The sequence below is a fragment of the Scyliorhinus canicula genome, chromosome 24 (genome assembly GCF_902713615.1).
Source record: "Scyliorhinus canicula chromosome 24, sScyCan1.1, whole genome shotgun sequence".
Classification (NCBI taxonomy): domain Eukaryota; kingdom Metazoa; phylum Chordata; class Chondrichthyes; order Carcharhiniformes; family Scyliorhinidae; genus Scyliorhinus; species Scyliorhinus canicula.
Window position 1 is genome coordinate 8,498,727 of NC_052169.1, and position 21,401 is coordinate 8,520,127.

Below are 21,401 nucleotides of genomic sequence, written 5' to 3' on the forward strand. Positions count from 1 at the left end.
ATTTCAGTCAGGATGATTTCCATCACTCCATGTTGAAAGGGGGGGGGGGGGGTTCAGCGATGATACCCCGTAAAACTGAATAATTAGCATGCCACTAGAGTCGTTTTACATAAGTTAGTTTATTAAGGATTGAGATGAATTATAGGACTGAGTAATCATTATTAACCATTAAATATGTATTTTTAGGACGTACCAGTAATAAGTAATCAAATGGAATTTAAGATAGCTATCTTGATCAAAGTACATTACTTCTGACATCATCTGGGGTGGGATTCTCCGACCCCCCCCCCCCCCCCACCCCCGCCAGGCCGGACAATCGCCGGAGGGTGGGGGAAGTGGCGTGAATCCCGCCCCGCCGCCGGTCGGGCGTCATTTGCAGTGCCCCCCCCCCCCCCCCCCCCGGCGATCCTCCGCTCCGCGATGGGCCAAGTGGCCACCCGTTTTCGGCCAGTCCAGCCGGTGTAAATCAAACAAGGTCCTTACTGCGAGGCGGGCGGCCTGCGGAGTCCGCGAGGCGGGAAGGGGGGGGAGGGGGGGGAGTGTGGGAGGATCTGGTCCCGGGGTAGGCCACCACGGTGGTCTGGCCAACGATCGGGGCCCACCAATCTGCAGACAGGCCTGTGCCGTGGGGGCACTCTTTCCCACTGCAACGGCTGCTGTAACGGTCCGCCATTGCCGGCGCGGAGAAGAACCCTCTGCGAATTCGCTGGTATCACGGCAGAACACGCTGGCGCTCCCGCCCATGCGGCAACTCGCGCCGGCCGGCGGAGGCCCTTCGGCGCCGGTTGGCACCGCGCCAACCCCGCCGCCGCCGGCTTAGCCCCTGAAGGTGCGGAGTGGTTCACGCCACTCTTTGGCGCCGGTACGGCCTGCCTGCCAGATTCCGGAGAATCCCGCCCCCTGTCTTTGTGAAACAATCCAGGGTGCTGGTTCTGTTGTTCTGTTTCTCACAAACAGTCAGCACAGGCTGCTGGGATTGTACACAGCTGTCAGGGTGAGGATTAATAATGCGCTGCTTGCGATTCTATTGGATAAGTTTAAAAGTAGCAGCTTCAGGGATTGGATCGCATCCAACTGGGGTGGGCTATTGATATTTGAACGTTGTATAAGGACTGTGTTTTTTTTTAGAATTAGAACAGTACAGCACAGAACAGGCCCTTCGGCCCTCGATGTTGTGCCGAGCAACGATCACCCCACTCAAACTCACGTATCCACCCTATACCCGTAACCCAACAACTCCCCCTTAACCTTACTTTTTTTTTTTAGGACACTACGGGCAATTTAGCATGGCCAATCTACCTAACCCGCACATCTTTGGACTGTGGGAGGAAACCGGAGCACCCGGAGGAAACCCACGCACACACGGGGAGGACGTGCAGACTCCACACAGACAGTGACCCAGCCGGGAACCGAACCTGGGACCCTGGAGCTGTGAAGCATTGATGCTAACCACTATGCTACCGTGCTGCCCCCTATTCTGGTCATTGTTTGGCAGAACAGGTCTTGGCAGATATCCAGTCTGTTCTCCGTGGACACATAACAAGCTTGATTAAATAAGCCATCTTGTCCAGGTTGTCGTGTTTGTTCCTCTCTATACTGAGTTGAGCCACAGGGAATAACCCCACGTGGAAGCTGACTCAATACACAGGAATTAAAACCGCTCCTACATCGCATGTATATCTGGACCTTACACAAGCATTGTGGCTCGACACACTCCACGCTCAGACCACTGAAATCTCAGATCAAGAATCCATTTGACCAAGTTTTTAAATCGTCGCTGTCCCTCATCCTCCTCCGGCACCTCAAGCACGTTTTTAATCCAAGTTCACCTGTTTGTGTATCTCATCACCTGATATCGTCTGTTGTCATATCGGCAGTTACAACACGAGGGAAAGCAATGCTGGAATGATACGGTACAGACATTCGGTCCAACATAGCTCTTTTGAAAGATCTATCCAGCTCGTGGGGGCCCACCCCGGGGCCAGATCCCCCCGCACCCCCCCCCCCTACCCCCCGAGGACTCCACAGGACGCCCGCAGAGCCAGGTCCCACCGGTAAGGACCTTGTTTGATTTACGCCAGCGGGACTGGCCGGATTGAGGTTCATAAGGAGGAGGTGTTAGCAATTCTGGAAAGTGTGAAAATAGATAAGTCCCCTGGGCCGGATGGGATTTATCCTAGGATTCTCGGGGAAGCAAGGGAGGAGATTGCAGAGCCTTTGGCTTTGACCTTTATGTCATCATTGTCTGCAGGAATAGTGCCAGAAGACTGGAGGATAGCAAATGTTGTCCCCTTGTTCAAGAAGGGGACTAGAGACAACCATGGTAACTATAGACCAGCGAGCCTTACTACTGTTCTGGGCAAAGCCTTGGAAAACATTATAAGAGATAGGATTTATAATCATCTAGAAAGGAATAATTTGATTAGGGATAGTCAACACGGTTTTGTGAAGGGTAGGTCGTGCCTCACAAACCTTGAGTTTTTTGAGAAGGTGACCAAACAGGTGGACGAGGGTAAAGCAGTTGATGTGGTGTATATGGATTTCAGTAAAGCGTTTGATAAGGTTCCCCACAGTAGGCTATTGCAGAAAATACTGAGGCATGGGATTGAGGGTGATTTAGCGGTTTGGATCAGAAATTGGCTCGCTGTAAGAAGACAGAGGGTGGGGGTTGATGGGAAATGTTCAGCCTGGAGTTCAGTTACTAGTGGTGTACCACAAGGATCTGTTTTGGGGCCATTGCTGTTTGTTATTTTTATAAATGACCTTGAGGAGGGCGTAGAAGGATGGGTGAGTAAATTTGCGGATGTCACTAAAGTCGGTGGAGTTGTGGACAGTGCGGAAGAATGTTGCAGGTTACAGAGGGACATAGATAAGCTGCAGAGCTGGGCTGAAAGGTGGCAAATGGAGTTTGGCAAATGTGAGGTGATTCATTTTGGAAGGAGTAACAGGAATACAGAGTACTGGGCTAATGGTAAGATTCTTGGTAGTGTGGATGAGCAGAGAGATCTCGGTGTCCATGTACATAGATCCCTGAAAGTTGCCACCTAGGTTGAGAGGGTTGTTAAGAAGGCGTACAGTGTGTTAGCTTTTATTGGTAGAGGAATTGAGTTTCGGAGCCATGAGGTCATGTTGCAGCTGCACAAAACTCTGGTGAGGCTGCATTTGGAGTATTGCGTGCAGTTCTGGTCGCCGCATTATAGGAAGGACGTGGAAGCATTGGAAAGGGTGCAGAGGAGATTTTTCAGGATGTTGCCTGGTATGGAGGGAAGATCTTATGAGGAAAGGCTGAGGGACTTGAGGCTGTTTTCATTAGAGAGAAGAAGGTTAAGAGGTGACTTAATTAAGGCATACAAGATGATCAGAGGATTAGATCGGGTGGACAGTGAGAGCCTTTTCCGTCGGTTGGTGATGGCTAGCACGAGGGGACATAGCTTTAAATTGAGGGGAGATAGATATAGGACAGATGTCAGAGGTAGGTTCTTTACTCAAAGAGTAGTGAGGGCGTGGAATGCCCTGCCTGCAACAGTAGTGGACTCGCCAACATTAAGGACATTCAAATGGTCATTGGATAAACATATGGATGATAATGGAATAGTGTAGATGGGCTTTAGAGTGGTTTCACAGGTCGGCGCAACATCGAGGGCCAAAGGGCCTGTACTGCGCTGGAATGTTCTATTGTCTATAACTTGTGCCACTCCTCTGCTCTTGCCCACCCCAAATCTGCTTCTATCGTCTTGTTGCTGGTTCTTTAGCCTTGAATCTGAAGAGTTGCTGACCCTTCTGCCAGTAAACAGAGTTTCTCCGTGGTAATCCTCTCGCAACCCGTCAGGTCTGGGTGCGAACCAATAGCGAACTGCAAAGGTTAGAAATAGGAAGGCAGAAAACGCACAGCAGGTCAGGTGACCTCTGTGAAGGGGAAGGTCAGGTTGTGACATTTCTGCTGCACACCCGGGTTTGGAGGAGAAGCAAAAAAGGGGCAGAATTCTCCCATTTTGCGACCGAGTGGCGGGGGCAAGAACTTGGGAGTCTTTCCCGCTGCCGATGACAGTGGGAATACGCCACACCTTCGGGCCCCACACTAATTAATTGTGCAAACTTGCTGTTTTGCGCCATGTTCAGTGACGGGGCAGCCCTGGGTGGCGCAGACCATCGCCATGTGCACCCACCATATTGGAAGGGCGCCCAACATCAGTGACATACTATTGACTATGCAGCAAGACCTGCAATATCCAGGCTTGGGCTGACAAGTGGCAAGTTACATTCGTGCCACACAAGTGCCAGTCAATGATCATCTCCTTCAAGAGAGGATTTAACCATCGTCCCCTGACATTCAATGGCTCTACCATCGCTGAAACCCCCACAAGCAGCATCCTGGGGGTTACCATTGATCAGAAACTGAACTGGACTAGCAACATTAATACTGTGGCTACCAGGGCAGGTCGAAGGCTAGGAATCCCACGAGTAACTCACCTCCTGACCCACCAAATCTACCATCTACAAGTCACAAGTCAGAAGTGTAATGGAATATTCTCCACTTGCCTGGATCAGTACAGCTCCAACAACACACCATCCAGGACAAAGCAGCGTCTTGATTGCTCCCATTTCCACAAACATTCAAACCCTCCACCACCAACAAACAGTGGCAGCCGTGTGTACCATCTACAAAATGCACTGCAGGAACTGACCAAGGTTCCTTCGGCAGCACCTTCCAAACCCACAGCCACTACCATATAGAAGGACAAGAGCAGCAGATACCTGAGAACCCTACCACCTGTAGGTTCCCCCCCAAGTCATTCACTATCCTGACTTGGAAATATATCGGCTGTTCCTTCACTGTCGCCGGGTGAAAATCCTGGAACTGCCTCCCTAACAGCGCCGTGGGTGACCCTACACCTCAGGGACTGCAGCGGTTCAAGAAGACAACTCACCACCACCTTCTGAAGGGCAACTAGGGATGGGCAATAAATGCTGGCCTAACCAGTGACGCCCACATCCCGTAAATTAATTTTTGTTTAATTGAATGGAGTTGCGTGGAAAGTTACACTTTTCTACTTTATAAAGAGCAACAATGAATCAAAGAGGACACAAGTTAAATGCATGACAAATACTGTGGATTTAGTGAATGATAAGTAACACATTAGCTTAGACAATAATTTGCATGCAGAAAATTACAGCTCACAGAAATTAAGCCCGTACTTGATTTACCAGCAAGACATTTCCGAAATTACAAGGCGCGCACGATCAAGCGACATTGCCAAAGTAAATCTTCGGCGTCATCACAGGGAAGGAAGTTAGAGTGGATTCTTCAATGGAGGGCTTTCTGGAGTTGTTACATAAGGGGACATATTTTAACAAAAATTATACAGAACACCGCAGCCTCTGTGCCAAACTCCCCAGGGGACATGAAAATGTTCATTCCCCGACAAAACACTGGTGTTAAACACAAACTGCCGTCTGGGAGCAGGTGAGAAAGCATCGAGGTTACTTTTTAACAACAGAAAGTCACCCATTTTTTAAAAAACCATACAGTAAGCCCGCTCTATTGTAGCTTTAATGAAGGAGGCTGGGAGGTTGCAACATGATCCCGTTCCCATGCAAGTGCTGGCAAAGTGATCAACATGGAAGTGCTTACAGTTCCAGAGAAGTGGCAGCAATGACTAACACCAGCGTCGCAGCTACGCCAGAGGAGGCACTTAAAATCTGGGCAACGTCAGGTTTCACAATAATTGCAGGTTCCTCAATTGATAAAGACAGCGTGAAACTGAGCCATCAGGCGCCACGCCCAATCTCAAGTGTACAAAGGGATTGCTGATCTGAAGACAGTAGGGATGCTGCATTCGGCCCCGATACTCGCGGGCCACAGAGCGGAAAACAAGACAACTGCTATTGCAAAGCCAAACATGGGCATTATAACACACTGGACTGCCACTTCCCCCAGCCGGCACTCAATGTGCTTGGGGAGACGGCGGTGTGACGGTAATGTCACTGGACGAGCAATCAGGAGGTCCAGGCGGATGCTCGGCGGGTAAGGGTTTAAATCTCACCCCAGGAACTAGCGGCATTTAAGTTAAATTGATCGAAATCTGGAATATAAACGTAGGCTCAGTGATGGTGATCACAAAACTATTAACCGTCATCAAAACCCATCTAAGGGCAGCACGGCGGCGCAGTGGGCTAGCCCTGCTGCCTCACAGCGCCGAGGTCCCAGGTTCGATCCCGGCTCTGGGTCACTGTCCGTGTGGAGTTTGCACATTCTACCCGTGTTTGTGTGGGTTTCGCCCCCACAACACAAAGATGTGCAGGGTAGGTGGATTGGCCAGGCTAAATTGCCCCTAAATTGGAAAAAATGAATTGGGTGCACTTAATTTATAAAAAAAAAAAATTTTTTTTAATAAAAACCAACCTGGTTCACTAATGTCCGGTCTAGCCTAAATGCGACTCCAGACCACCACCCCCCCGCCATGCGATTGGCTCTGAAATGCCCCTCTAAAATGGGTTAGCCAAGCCACTCCGTTCAAGGGGCAATCGGGAATGAGCAACAAACGCTGACCTCGCCAGCGACACTCTCGTCCCGTGAACGAATAAGGAGAAAAAAAGCCAAAGGACACCCAAAGAATTGGTGAAAGTAAGGACTTGCATTTATGTAGTGCCCTAATGGCCGCAGGGCATTCCGAAGCCAATAAAGGGCAGCCGACGTTGTGCAGGAAATATGGCCGCCAATTTGAACACACCAAGCTCCAACAAACAGGAAGGAGAGAAATGATCAGATAATGAGCTGAATCCTCACGCTGGTGGAGAAGATGTCCATCTGCACAAAAATACCGGCAATGGCCAAAACCCAGCCTCCACCATTTTTGCCGGGGTGGTGGTTCTAAATAGTACGTTGATGGTTCATGGAGGTCGACCAGCAGTTTTCTCCCCTTGCGTGACTTTGCTGAGGTAGATGTGCGAAACTCGAACTGTGCAGACTAGACCCGAGGAGCAGATCTGAACTTTGTGGATTTATTTGGATTGGCAGGGTATCCTTTTTTTGGAGAGTTGAAGTACCCCTTTGGATATGGTCCCAGGACACCTTTTGGAGAGGCTAGGTGCCCTTTGGCATTGTTAAAATTAGACATGAATGTGCGTAAGAAGTGTATAAACTCATTGCAATTGACAAATCAGTCAAAGAGCTATCGAAACCCAATGGAAGTGTCAAAATCCATCAGGGTTGTCAAGACAGTCAAGGAACTTGGAATAGAATCACTACAGTGCAGGAGCCCATTCGGCCCATCGAGTCTGCACTGACCCTCTCAAAGAACACCCTACTTAGGCCCACAACCCACCCTATTGCTGTAACCCAATAACCCCACCTAACCTTTTGAACACTAAGGGGCAATTTATCATGGTTTATCCACCTAATCTGCACATCTTTGGAGCAGACTCGGGGAGAAAGTTCAAACTCCACACAGACAGTCACCCAAGGCGGGAATTGAACCTGGGTCCCTGGCACTGTGAGGCAGCAATGCTAACCGTTGTGCCACCCACAGCTTAACTCTGCTGGGCTTAATTTTTTTTAAATAAAAAAAGTCAGTGTTTGATATTTCACTGTCTGTTGGCATAAGGCTTTGGGCTATTGCATGACTAATTATACAACCTAACATTATCACAGTGGGGTGGCTGTTAAGTAAGCTGTTTGATTGATGGCTCGGAGTGGTTATAGAAAAGAAAATGCTTTTTTTCATAAGAGGAAGGAATTTCAGTGCATTGAATGATCTATTGTCAATGAGTATTTTGTTTAAATTGTGACATCAATCATAGACACAACAATGTCAGTGTATCTCCTAAGGTTTGTCTATGGTGGATACTAGATGAATAGGCATGGCAGGGTACGGGCAAATGGTGGCGGTTAGAGGCATGGATTGGCACTAATTTCACATGGTAGGGCTATAATGAGATGTGGCCTGCACGGTAGCATTGTGGATAGCACAATTGCTTCACAGCTCCAGGGTCCCAGGTTCGATTCCGGCTTGGGTCAATGTCTGTGTGGAGTCTGCACATCCTTCCCGTGTGTGCGTGGGTTTCCTCCGGGTGCTCCGGTTTCCTCCCACAGTCCAAAGATGTGCAGGTTAGGTGGATTGGCCATGATAAATTGCCCTTAGTGTCCAAAATTGCCCTTAGTGTTGGGTGGGGTTACTGGGTTATGGGGGATAGGGTGGAGGTGTTGACCTTGGGTAGGGTGCTCTTTCCAAGAGCCGGTGCAGACTCGATGGGCTGAATGGTCTCCTTCTGCACTGTAAATTCTATGATATGATGACTTGGTAGAGGGGCTGGTTAGAGGGGTAAAGGGGTACAAGGAACCATGTGGACTGGGTGGATAGCTTGAGATGGCACGGGTTGGTAAGGAGGGTGCATGGGGAGTGTGTGGGCGGGTGAGGTGGGATGAGGGGTGACGGCTGGAGGGATGCTTCTTGTTTTGATAATGTTGGAACAAAAATAAATCCAACAAAGTGACAGTGCACAGGAGGCAGACCTTCACCCAGCCTGCCTCTGCATTTTGCCACCTCTGCACTCGCTCCAGGATGAAAATGCCATCCTCCCGGTCTCTCTCCCCTCGGTTATATTGCCGGAAAGTTGGCCAATGTGTTTGTGAGCTGTTGGCTGAGGGGATATCTACCCTCAAAATACAGGCTTCTGAACCACAGGGGAAACTAAGATTCAAGGTTTTCAGGTGCAAGCCAGGGAATACAAATATTTGCATATTTTAATTAGAGCAATTTACGTTCCTACATTTACAACCCAGTATCAATCCATTACCTTTAAGCTTCTACTTGATATTAATGCACATTTTCCAACATACTATACACAGCAGAATCTCTGTTATAAAAGCTCTTTACTTCAATGAGTAACACTGAAAAGTGCTCTTACCGCATACAAGGTTACCATATTTATGACCTATGAGTACGCTCTTATCCAGTGGGCTGGGTGTTCTCCTGGTTTATAGTCACATCACGTCTCCCTCATCCTGATGGCCACCTTTGTGTGCAGCTGCATCAAGCTGTGCGTGGACCCCCGGTATGCAAACACCAAGTGTCACTACATACTGAGGTTCTACCTGTCCCCGGTGTTATGAAGGATGGGCCTGGCCTCATTGCCGCGGAACGCTCCAAGTAGTTGGGCCGTGCCGTACCACCTGTCCCTCGTGGAAAAAGTTTTGAAGAAAAACACCTTTGACCACAAGGCAATGAAGCAGTGGTCAGCATGTAATGTCCTCGAGGCCCTCAGGGAAAAGGAGACTGTGGAGGACGTTGAATGGTTCCCTGAGCCGACTGTCAGAGTCATCTGGCAGAACGCCTCATCACCAGAACTTACAAACAAGCACCAAGACCTAGCTTGGCTGGTGGTGAGGAGGGCCCTCCCCGTCAGATCCTTCATGTACACCCGAAGGCTCAGCACCGTCGCGCGCTGCCCTCGGAGTGACTGCGGGGGAAATGAAACGGTCACCCACCTCCTTGTGGAATGAGCCTTTGCAAAGAAGGTCTGGAGAGAGATGCAGTGGGATCTGTCCAGGTTCATCCCGAGCCGCTCTGTAACACAGGACTCTGTGCTCTACGGACTGTTTCCAGGGACACACACCGAGACAAACATTAACTGCTGCTAGAAGGTCATCAACTCGGTGAAAGTCGCTCTTTGGTCTGCCCGAAACTTGCTGATCTTCCAGTGCAAAGAATTGTCCTCGACCGAGTGTTGCAGACTGGCACATTCCAAGGTCCAGGACTACGTGCTGAGGGACGCACTCAGGCTTGGGGCAGCTGCCGCCAAAACGCAATGGGGAGAGACCACTGTGTAAGGTCTGACCAGCAAATGTACACCGAGGGGTGGGTAACAGTGTAAAACCCCTCGGTCCGGGTCTTCAATACTCCAATGTATAAAAGAAACATGACAATGTAAATATCTAAGAAAGAATTGAAACGTAAAGAGGGATATGTTTGTAATGTCATCCCAATTGAATGGAAGAAAGTCAAGGGAATGTGTAACTCTGATGGAAATGTACAGTCAAGACAATTCGAAATGTTCTGTAATGTTGATTATAGATTTTATGAATAAAGTATATTTTTTGAAGAAAAAAAAAATAGTCGCATCATTATCTCCTGCTTTGAAAATGGAATTAACCATGTACAGATTCACTGTGGAGCCATCCAGTTGTTTCTTTTCAAGACTGCAGATCCCTCACCGTGTACAAGAGGGAAAGACACTGACAGATCGGATTGTTAGACCAAGTGTGCGACACGGAAAGAGGCCATTTGGCCCGGCCTATCTCTCGAGGCGCTTTGCTCTAATAAGAGTCCCCCCCTCCCGTCTTTCTTCCTCCAGCCCCTTCAAAGAAGTGCCGAATTTCTAATTGTGGTGACTGTAACTCCGTAATTCACACTGTATTGTATATACATGAGACCATGCATTTGTAAGCGCAGTTGCGTTGCCCGACCACTAGGGGGAGTAGCGCTGGGAATGCTTAGGAGTTTGTACAGGGCTCCACCCTTGGCTCCGCCCACGACTCCCCCCCCCCCCCCCCCCCCCCGGACTGCTGTATAAAAACCAATGCTCAGAGCCAGTCGTTCAGTTCATCGAGAGTTCAACGTGGAACAGGCTGGCTCTGTTGTAAGTAGATTAAAACCACTGTTCATATCTTAAAGCACGTGTCCAGTGAATTGATGGTTCCATCACTAATTTCAGAAACTTTGATTTTTGGGCATCAATTAAACTGCCACCTTGCGCTCAAATCTCACCGTGCCAATGGGTAACATTAGGTCCAGTCAATATAATGCCCATCCAGCAGTGCGCGTTGGGGTGCTTGGTGTAAACCTCCGTCATGAGGGCAAAGGAGTCCAGGTTGCCACAAGTAACAAATTTATAGGGTTGTTATGCTTTGGGACTCTCTCTTCAGTTGAAGATAAATGGAGGAATGAAGGGGGTCATTGGAAAATCCTGCCCGGCAAAAAAGCTGGAAGGCTTGGTTGCTCCAGGGTCAATAAGGGCTCAAGTCAAGAAAATTGCTGAGAACATACAAGGTATTCACACCTGTGAACAATGGCAAGAGCATCTGTGCTGACTGTGGGTAGCTTATAGTCTCCATGTTGCTCAGTGAGGTATTTGGAATGTCAGGTTCTGGACACGGTTATACTTCAAACTGTCTATTTAATCCCAAACTGGAATGGGGTCTAGAGGATAGCTAATTGACATTTCTACCTGGGATACAAGGTCCATCTGATTAATATTCTCCCCGTGTGTGCGTGGGTTCCCTCCGGGTGCTCCGGTTTCCTCCCACAGTCCAAAGATGCGCAGGTTAGGAGGATTGGCCACACTAAATTACCCCTTAGTGCCCAACAGTTAGGTGGGGTTACAGGGATAGGAGATGCACTGGTTACCTTCCAGCTTGGAGTGAAAGATGAACGAGTGGTGACGTGATTGTGACCCAGAACTCAGACAGGCTAGCGACCTGCTCCTGGAGAAAAAAAAACTAGCAGACGCGAGTCTGCCTTGTGCGCCACGAAACGCGGGAAGCGAAACAACAATAAAGTGAAGGCAAGCTGGAGTTGACGGCGGCGTGGAGATAGGAACGCTGGCAGAAGCTAGTTGAAAGAGACAAGTCTGAAAGGTTAACTCTGCATTAGTGTGAATATGCTACCTGTAGTCTATGATATTAGCATTCTCTTTCAACAGCTCCTTCAATGAAGGTCAAGGCAAAGCATTAGGGGAGCCCTTGGTCTTCTGACACAGCGTGTAAAATTGTAAGCGTTTTATCTTCCATGACATGCTCTTTATAGATTCCTCTTCAGATCTGAAAGGATTATTAGTAGTTTCGGGTGCCACTGATTATTCTAGACTGCAATCCTGTGTGTCGGAGCAGAGAGTGGGTGTGCTGTAACTCCACTCTGTAAAATACACAGCAACTTTGGTATCATATTCAGTGGAGGAAGGTCAGTGGTAGCACGCGTTAGCAAAGGATGGTACCTTTTCCCATCACGAGCCTTGCTGCACCAAATTGGGCATCTAGGCAGGAAGCTAGTGGTACTCAAAAGAGGCAGAAGAGAGCATATGAAACATTCCGTTCTGCTCATTTCCCTCCCAACATCTGTGGCACGGTGGTTAGCACCGCAGCCCCGGGGACCCGGGTTCAATTCCGGCCTCGGGTGACCGGCTGCGAGGAGTTTGCACCTTCTCCCCCGTGTCCGCGTGGGTTTCCTCCGGGTGCTCCGGTTTCCTCCCAAAGTCCAAAGATGTGCAGGTTAGCTGGATTGGCCACGGTAAAATTGGCCCTTAGTGTCCAAAGATGTGCAGGTTAGGTGGGGTTACAGGGAGAAGGGGGGGGGGGCCTAGGTAGGGTCAGAGGGTCTGTGCAGACTCGATGAGCTGAAATGCCTCCTTCAGCACTGCGGTGATTCTATGACTAGATGGATCTGCTGATCGGGCTGAACAATGTGCATCATAAATACCAGCATCAGCCATTTCGCTCAAGTGGTCTGTCTGTGCTGTAAATACTCAGTATCCCGAGGAATCAGTTTCTCTTGAATTGGGGAATCGAAGATCTCAATACCTCGCCCCCCCCCCCCCCCCACTGCATCCTGCAGTCACAGGAGCCGTAACACCTAACCACCCCTTTTCCCACGGTGCAAGGCCCCATATACTCCATCCCAGGTGTAGCAGCGATTTACCTGTACTTCGTTTGATTTAGTACGCTAGTTTTGCTACTCACAAGGCGATCCCCTCTACAGTGGGGAGGCCACATGCAGGTTGGGTGGCCACTTTGCAAAATACCTCGGGTCAATCCACCAGCGTGACCCTGAGCTTCCGGTTGCTTGTCATTTTAATTGACTACCTCGCTTTCATGCTTATAGCTCTGTCCTTGGCCTACTGCAGTGTTCCAGAGAAATTTAAGGCAAGCTCGAGGAACAGCACCTCATCTTTTGATTGGCCACTTTACAGCCTCTGGACTCAGCACTGAGTTCAACAATTTTGTCATCCGTTTTGATTCCGTTTACTTTTTGCCCATGCGCATTTTGAATCTTGATTTTCCATGTTTTTGTTTTTGAAAAGAGCTGCTCATTTCTCTGGCACTCACACTCACTCCAGGCAAACGTTTTGTTTCTTTACTACAACCATTAGTTACCACAGTGGTGTTGCGGTAATGTCATTGGACTAGAAATGCAGATCCCTGGCTATGGCTCTGTGGACGCGACAGCTGGGGGGGGGGGTCTGAATTCTAGTCGGAAAATCTGAAAGCTGGTCTCAGTGACGGTGACCATGAAACTATCTTCGATTGTCGTAAAAGCCCCTACGGTCAGGGCGACGCGGCGGCGCAGTGGTTAGCACTGCTGTCTCATGGCACCGAGGATCCGGGTTCGAATCCCGGCCCCGGGTCATTGTCCGTGCGGAGTTTGCACATTCTCCTCCTGTCTGCGTGGGTCTCACCCCCACAACCCTAAAGATGGTGGATTGGCCAGGCTAAAAATGCCCCTTAATTGGAAAATAATTGGATACTCTAAATTTATTTTAAATGAAAAATCTTTTTCACTAATGTCCCTTTAGGGAAGGAAATCTGCCGTCCTTACCCGGTCTGGCCTACATGTGACTCCAGACCCCACAGCAATGTGGTTGACTCTGAACTGCTCTCTGCGTGGAGAGAGAGAGAGTGTGAGGGAGTGAGTGGAGAGACAGAGAGAGAGAGAGAGTGAGGGAGTGAGTGGAGAGAGAGAGAGACAGAGACAGAGAGAGAGAGTGAGTGGAGAGAGTGAGTGAGTGGAGAGAGAGTGGAGAGAGAGAGAGTGAGGGAGTGAGTGGAGAGAGAGAGACAGCGAGACAGAGAGAGAGAGAGAGTGAGGGAGTGAGTGGAGAGAGAGAGAGTGAGGGAGTGAGTGGAGAGAGAGAGACAGAGAGAGAGAGAGTGTGTGTGAGTGCAGAGAGTGAGTGGAGGGAGAGAGACAGAGACAGAGAGAGTGAGGGAGAGAGAGTGAGAGACAGCGAGACAGAGAGAGAGAGAGAGAGAGTGAGGGAGTGAGTGGAGAGAGAGAGACAGAGACAGAGAGAGTGAGGGAGTGAGTGGAGAGAGAGACAGCGAGACAGAGAGAGAGAGTGAGAGAGTGAGTGGAGAGAGAGAGAGACAGCGAGACAGAGAGAGAGAGTGAGGGAGTGAGTGGAGAGAGAGAGAGAGACAGCGAGACAGAGAGAGAGAGAGAGTGAGAGAGTGAGGGAGTGAGTGGAGAGAGAGACAGCGAGACAGAGAGAGAGAGTGAGAGAGTGAGGGAGTGAGTGGAGAGAGAGAGAGAGAGAGACAGCGAGACAGAGAGAGAGAGTGAGGGAGTGAGTGGAGAGAGAGAGTGACAGAGAGAGAGAGAGAGAGGGAGTGAGTGGAGAGAGAGAGAGTGAATGGAGAGACAGAGAGAGAGACAGAGTGAGTGGAGAGAGAGACAGAGAGAGAAAGCAAGCGAGAGAGAGAGAGAGAGACAGAGAGTTAGTGGAGAGAGAGTGAGTGGAGGGAGAGACAGAGAGAGAGAGAGAAAGACAGAGAGAGAGAGACAGAGTGAGAGTGACAGAGAGAGTGAGTGGAGAGAGAGAGAGACAGAGAGAGAGAGAGAGCGACAGTGAGTGGAGAGAGAGAGAGACAGAGAGAGAAAGCAAGCGAGAGAGAGAGAGAGAGAGAATGGAGAGACAGAGAGAGAGAGACAGAGATAGAGAGCGACAGAGTGAGTGGAGAGAGAGAGAGACAGAGAGAGAGAGAGCGACAGTGAGTGGAGAGAGAGAGAGACAGAGAGAGAAAGCAAGCGAGAGAGAGAGAGAGAGAGAGAATGGAGAGACAGAGAGAGAGAGAGACAGAGATAGAGAGCGACAGAGTGAGTGGAGAGAGAGAGAGACAGAGAGAGAGAGAGAGAGAGAGACAGAGAGAGAAAGCGAGCGAGAGAGAGAGAGAGAGAGAGAGAGATGCCCATACCCCTCTTTCTTCTTATGGCTAATAACAGATAGACCCATTTCATTATCTCAACATTCTCAAGATATTGCCGAACAATCAGACAGCAGTGACTCTGATGCGAGTTTCTGGGCTGGGGAATGAAAGGTTAAGGGGGGGGGGGGGACGGCTGCTGAACAGTTGAAAGAAGAAAAATACTTTTGGCAGCGAATCTTCAGTTTTCTGGCGGAGACACACGTCTGCACACGGTTCCAATCAGCAAGCAGGAGCAGTACTGAAAATCTATCCCAGTCCGCTGTCACCAACACCGCCTGGCGTCCGCAGATTTGAATACAAGTTGTCACTTGTCATGTCCTCTTCAAGATGTTCGAACGAGGCTACTTGCTCGGGGTCCTCATGGTCCAAATGGCACTTAACGCCAGTGCTGCCCAGGCTAAACACAAGGGGTTCTTTTAAAAGATTTCAACTCGCTCGCAACAGTGACCAGAGGCTCATGCATGGCAATGGAAAGTAAAATGCTACAGGATGTGAGAAATCTGAAACGACAGGGGTACGGGGAAAAGGCTGGGGAATGGCACTGAGCTCGTTTAGGAGACATTATGGGCCAAATGGCGTCCTTCTGCGCTGTGACATTCTGTGAACAAAAAAGGTGGGCAGAGATACGTGAGCAGCTCAATGCAAGGGAAATTATCAGGTGCAAATCTTTCTTTTGAACCAGAAGATACAGAGGTTTAATATACAGCTTTCCATAACATTAGGCCAACCCAGTGCACTTTACGGCCAAGAACATACTTGTAAAGTGTGAACACTATTACAACGTAGGAAAGCAGCAGCTAATTTGCGCATCGCAGTCCTCCATGAACAGAGATGTGTGGAGGCTCGGATATCTATTTTGTGATGTTGATTAAGAGATTAATATTGGCTCAGACAGCAGAGAGAACTCTCCTCCTCTTCGAAGAACAAAAAGGTGCGACAAGTGAGAGGTTTTACAAGATGGTGTTTTAAGTTCTTTTAATTCCAGGTAAAAGAGGGCATGTGACCTCCTGCTACTTCTGCCCAGTAATTCGCTGATGTGACCAGGTTGCCATGGGACTGGGGCCCAGGTCAAGTCCTATTGAAAAGATAGTGCCAGATTCAACACAAATGAACACAGAGGCAGAGCAGCTGGGCAGAACGGCCACAGCGACGGGGTCAGTACCGACTGCGATGGGCAGAATGCGAGAGGGACAACCAAGAGAGCCAATCGGACAACGTGCCGTGGGGAGAAACCAACAATTCATAGACATTGAATTTACAGTGCAGAAGGAGGCCATTCGGCCCATCGAGTTTGCACCGGCTCTTGGAAAGAGCACCCTACCCAAGGTTAACACCTCCACCCTATCCCCATAACCCAGTAACCCCACCCAACACTAAGGGAATTTGGGACACAATGCTACCATGCCGCCCCCTAACTGATGCGGTCAGGAGGTGTGAAGGCTGTTCTCTGTTAGTGACCAGGCACAATGCTCGTGAGAGGTTTTCCTCTGGTCGCGGAGACGGCACCTCCAGAGATTTAAGGAAACTGAAAGATTCACCCTGGGGTGGCTGGAATATAGAATCACCAGGCGCCGGAATGTGGCGACTAGGGGCTTTTCACAGTAACTTCATTTGAAGCCTACTCGTGACAATAAGCGATTTTCATTTCATTTCATTTACTGTTGGGTATCAGTTCTGGATTCTTTGAAGACCGAGAGAAAATAACCTTTGACAGATATTGGATGTTATGACTCAATGAAACGGTCCTGTCGGAAGCTGAGAGTTTGATTGGGTCCTGCAAAGATTACAACTGCTGCAGAGTAGAATTGTGGAGTGCTAATTTAAGCGATGCTCGGAAATTAAGGGCAGATATTTTCCTGCAGTTTAGTGCACAAGTGGCCGACTACACAATCAACGTAACCACAATCAACTCCTGGGGGTTACTATTAAGCACAAACTCAACTGGACGAGCCATATAAATACTGTGGCTACAAGAGTAGATCAGAGGCTGGGAATCCTGCGGCGAGTAATTCACCTCCTTACCCCCCCCCCCCCCTCCCAAATCCTGTCCACCATCTACAAGGCACAAATCAGGAGTGTAATGGAATACTCTCCACTTGCCTGGATGAGTGCAGCTCCAACAACACTCAAGAAGTTTGACATAACCAGACAAAGCCCCGCTTGATTGGCACCCCATTCTCAAACATTCACTCCCTCCACCACCGACGCACAGTGGCAGCCGTGTGCACCAGCCACAAGATGCACTGTAGTAATTCGCCAAGGCTCCTTAGGCAGCACCTTCTAAATCCCACGACCACTACCATCTAGAAATACCAGGGCAGCAGATCCATGGGAACACTACCACCTGCAGGCTCCCGTCCAAGACACTCACCATCCTGATTTGGAAATATATCGGCCGTTCCTTCACCGTCAACTGGGTCAGAACCCTGGAGCTCCCTCCCTAACAGCACTGTCGGTGTACCTGCACCTCAGCAACTGCAGCGGTTCAAGAAGACGGCTCACCACCACCTGCTCAAGGGCAATTAGGAATGGGCAATAAATGCTGGCCTAGCCAGAGATGCCGGCCAGCCCGTGAACGATTGAGGAAAGTAAAGTTTAGTCGTGTTGCATGCGTTGTATTGAGTGCAAGTTTGAAAACTTGAAACCTTGTTGTGGGTAACCCTTGGGAGTCAGTCGCTGGTCATTCAAATTTCTTTCTTCAGAAACTTATCAGTCTCTGTGGGAATTGTAAGAACGGCTGAACCCAGAAGTACGGACTACACTGTACCCTGCTTTTGCTGTTCCCCGGAATTCCAAAAGTGCCGTGATTCAAGTTCCAACTCGTTTCCCGTTCAACCTCACCACGGCAGAGATGCATTCCATCACAGGAAGATGATAGGTACCTTATCTCTTGCACTTGTTGAATCATCTCCTTCTGACCGTTGAGCACCAGCATCAGACTCCGGGAACCATCGGCATTCTATCAAAACAAAAGACACATTTAAGCCCATGGTTTGTGAAGAGAGGCTATCTCAGTGCCAGTTTCCTGCAAGCAATAGGATTCATCTGAATTATTTAAATCTTCAACGATAACCTGCAGCAGCAACTTGATCACGTGGAGTGCAGATGCTCAAGGTGGGTCAGCATCGCCACCTTCTCGAGGCCAACCAGAGACAGTAAATAAATGTTGGCCTCGATAGCGCCACCCAAAGGAATAATAACAGTGCGCAGACATCCGTACGTCTGGGGCAGGATTCTCTCAGTCCGGGGCCGGGCCGGAGAATCCGCGCGACCAGCTGCTGATTCCGGCGCGAACTGGCGCCGCAGCGCGGTAGCATTGTGGATAGTACAATCGCTTCACAGCTCCAGGGTCCCAGGTTCGATTCCGGCTTGGGTCACTGCCTGTGCGGAGTCTGCACATCCTCCCCGTGTCTGCGTGGGTTTCCTCTGGGTGCTCCGGTTTCCTCCCACAGTCCAAAGATGTACAGGTTGGGTGGATTGGCCATGATAAATTGCCCTTAGTGTTGGGTGGGGTTACTGGGTTATGGGGATAGGGTTGAGGTGTTGACCTTGGGTAGGGTGCTCTTTCCAGGAGCCGGTGCAGACTCGATGGGCCGAATGGCCTCCTTCTGCACTGTAAATTCTATGTAAAAAATAGGTTCCTGAAAAACGTGTGACTTTCTTTGTTCGTTGAACTTCAGCCTCCTGCTCCTGATCTTGGAGTGGGGTGGTGATGTGGGTGGGGGGGGGGGGGGGGGGGGGGGGGGGGGGGGGGGGGGGGGGGGGGGGGGGGGGGGGTTGTACAATCTTGTTCCGTCTCTAACGCCCCGATGGGCCGAATGGCCTCCTTCTGCACTGTAAATTCTATGACTCTATGAATCGCACCATGTCGCCGCAGAGCGGACTATTGCGCCATTGGCGCCGGCGTGGTTGGTGCGGCACCGGTCGTGGGACTCTCTATGGGGCCGGCCCGCCGATTCCCGGCCTGGGATGGGATGAGCGGCCGTCGTGAAAACCGAGTCCCGCCGACGCCGTCCACACCTGCTCTAAGCCGGCGTGACCTCGGCGTGAAAGGGTCGGGGAGCGGCCTGTGGAGGGGTGGGGGGGGGGGGGGTGGCCTCCGATGTGGCCTGGCCCGCGATCGGGACCCACCGATCGGTGGGCCGGCCTCTCTGGCTGGGGGGGCCTCCTTTCCTGCGCGCCGGCCCCTGGAGTCCTGCGCCATGTCGCGTCGGGGCCGGCGCGTTGAAGGAAGCGACTGCGCATGCACGCGTTGGCGCCGGCGCCGCTGGGCACGTGCAGATCCCGTGGCGCCCAGTTCGCACCGGGATCAGCATCTGGAGCGCCGTCAACCTCTCCAGTGACGTGCTGGCTCCCTGTAGGGGCCAGAATTAGTCATGGGGTCGGGCCGTCACGCTGTCGTAAAACGCGACGCCGTTTACGATGACGGGGACACTCTGCCGCGGATTAGAGAATCCCGTCCACGATGTCACCCCCGCAACAGTTTGAAAACACCCATTAGAAACAGCCGAGAGGAAATTGCGGAGGCTCCAGTAATATCTGCGGCATCAGCAAGTCAGACCAAAGACGTGCTGTTAGGTGAATTGGACATTCTGAATTCTCCCTCTGTGTACCCGAACAGGCGCCGGAATGTGGCGACTAGGGGCTTTTCACAGTTACTTCGTTGCAGTGTTAATGTAAGCCTACTTGTGACACTAATTAAGATTATTATTATTAGCAGCCATGCAGAGGTGTCCTTATTGTAAGTGTGTGTGTGTGTGTGTGTTCTGCTCACCACAGTTACCCAGCTACAGCACTCGTGTGTGCATGTATAGGAGGGGGTGGGGCAGGGGGGTGGGGCAGAGTTGAGTTCTAACAGTTTTAAAATAACTGACGAATCCGCCCAGTCCTTGGCGAGGTAACGCACTTTCCTTTGGGTCGGAATTGTGTGTGTGGTGTGTGTGGTGAGTGTGTGGTGTGTGTGGTGTGCGTGTGGTGTGTATCTATGTGTGTGTGGGTGTGTGGTGTGTGTGTGTGTTTGGTGTGTGTGTTGTGTATGGTGCGTGTGTGTTTGTGGTGCGTATTTGTGTGTGTGGTGCGTGTGTGTGTGTGGTGTGTGTGTGTGTGGTGTGTGTGTGTGGTGTGTATGCGTGTGGTGTTTGTGTGGTGTGCGGGTGTGTGTGTGGTGTGTGTGTGGTGTGTGTGGTGTGTGTGTGTGTGTGTGGTGTGCGTGTGGTGTGTATGTGTGGTGTGTGGTGTGCGCATGTGTGGTGTGTGTGGGTGGTGTGTTTGTGTGGGATGTGTGTGTGTTTGTGGTGTGTTGTGTGTGTGTGTGTGTGTGTGTGGTGTGGTGTGTGTGTGTGTGTGTGGTGTGCGTGTGTGTGGTGTGTAATCGTGGTGTGTGTGTGTGGTGTGTGTGTGTGGTGTGCGTGTGGTCTGCGTGTGGTGAGTGTGTGGTGTGCGTGTGGTGCGTGTATGTGGTGTGCGTGTGTATGGTGTGCGTGTGTGTGTGTGGTGTGTGTGGGTGGTGTGTTTGTGTGGGGTGTGTGTGTGTGTGGTGTGTGGTGTGTGTGTGGTGTGTATGCGTGTGGTGTGTATGCGTGTGGTGTGTGTGGTGTGTATGCGTGTAGTGCGTGTGTAGTGTGTGTGTGGTGTGTGTGTGGTATGCGTGTGGTGTGCGTGTGTGTGTGTGGTGTGGTGTGTGTGGTGTGTGGTGTGCGTGTGTGTGTGTGTGGTGTGCGTGGTGTGTAATCGTGGTGTGTGTGTGTATGGTGTGTGTGTGGTGTGTGTGTGGTGTGTGTGTGTGTGTGTGAGTGTGAGTGGTGTGTGGTGTGTGTGGTGTATGTGTAGTGTGTGTGGTGTGTGGTGTGCGTGTGTGTGGTGTGTAATCATGGTGTGTGTGTGTGGTGTGTGTGTGGTGTGTGTGTGTGTGGTGTGTGTGTGGTGTGTGTGTGAGTGTGTGTGAGAGATGTGTGTGTGGGGGGCATGTCCTTGTGTGCGTGTGCTGTGTGTGTGTGCGTGTGTGGTGCCTGTGTGTGTGGTGTGTGTGTGGTGTGTGTGGTGCATGTCTGTGTGTGCGTGTGCTGTGTGTGTGTGCGTGTGGGTGCCTGTGTGTGGTCTGTGTGTGTGGTGCCTGTGTGTGTGGGTGTGTGTGTGTGTGTGTGGTGTGCGTGTGCTGTGTGTGTGGTGTGTGTGTGTGTGGTGCCTGTGTGTGTGTGTGTGGTGCCTGTGTGTGTGTGTGTGTGTGGTGCCTGTGTGTGTGTGTGTGGATGTGGTGCCTGTGTGTGTGTGTGGTGCCTGTGTGTGTGTGTGGTGTGCGTGTGCTGTGTGTGTGGTGTGTGTGGTGCCTGTGTGTGTGTGGTGCCTGTGTGTGTGTGTGTGTGTGTGTGTGTGTGCGTGGTGCCTGTGTGTGTGTGTGCGTGGTGCCTGTGTGTGTGGTGCCTGT

The 21,401-nt window shown here is 50.5% G+C and overlaps 1 protein-coding gene across 1 annotated transcript in view; it reads right to left on the bottom strand.

Annotated features, from left to right (window-relative positions):
* LOC119956820 (protein ERGIC-53-like) overlaps positions 1 to 21,401 on the bottom strand; it is an 87,736-nt gene that overhangs the window by 32,673 nt on the left and 33,662 nt on the right. The window contains exon 10 of the mRNA XM_038784273.1: positions 17,860 to 17,936. Within this exon, the coding sequence (XP_038640201.1) occupies positions 17,860 to 17,936 (77 nt within the window). The remainder of the gene's footprint in view (positions 1 to 17,859; positions 17,937 to 21,401) is intronic.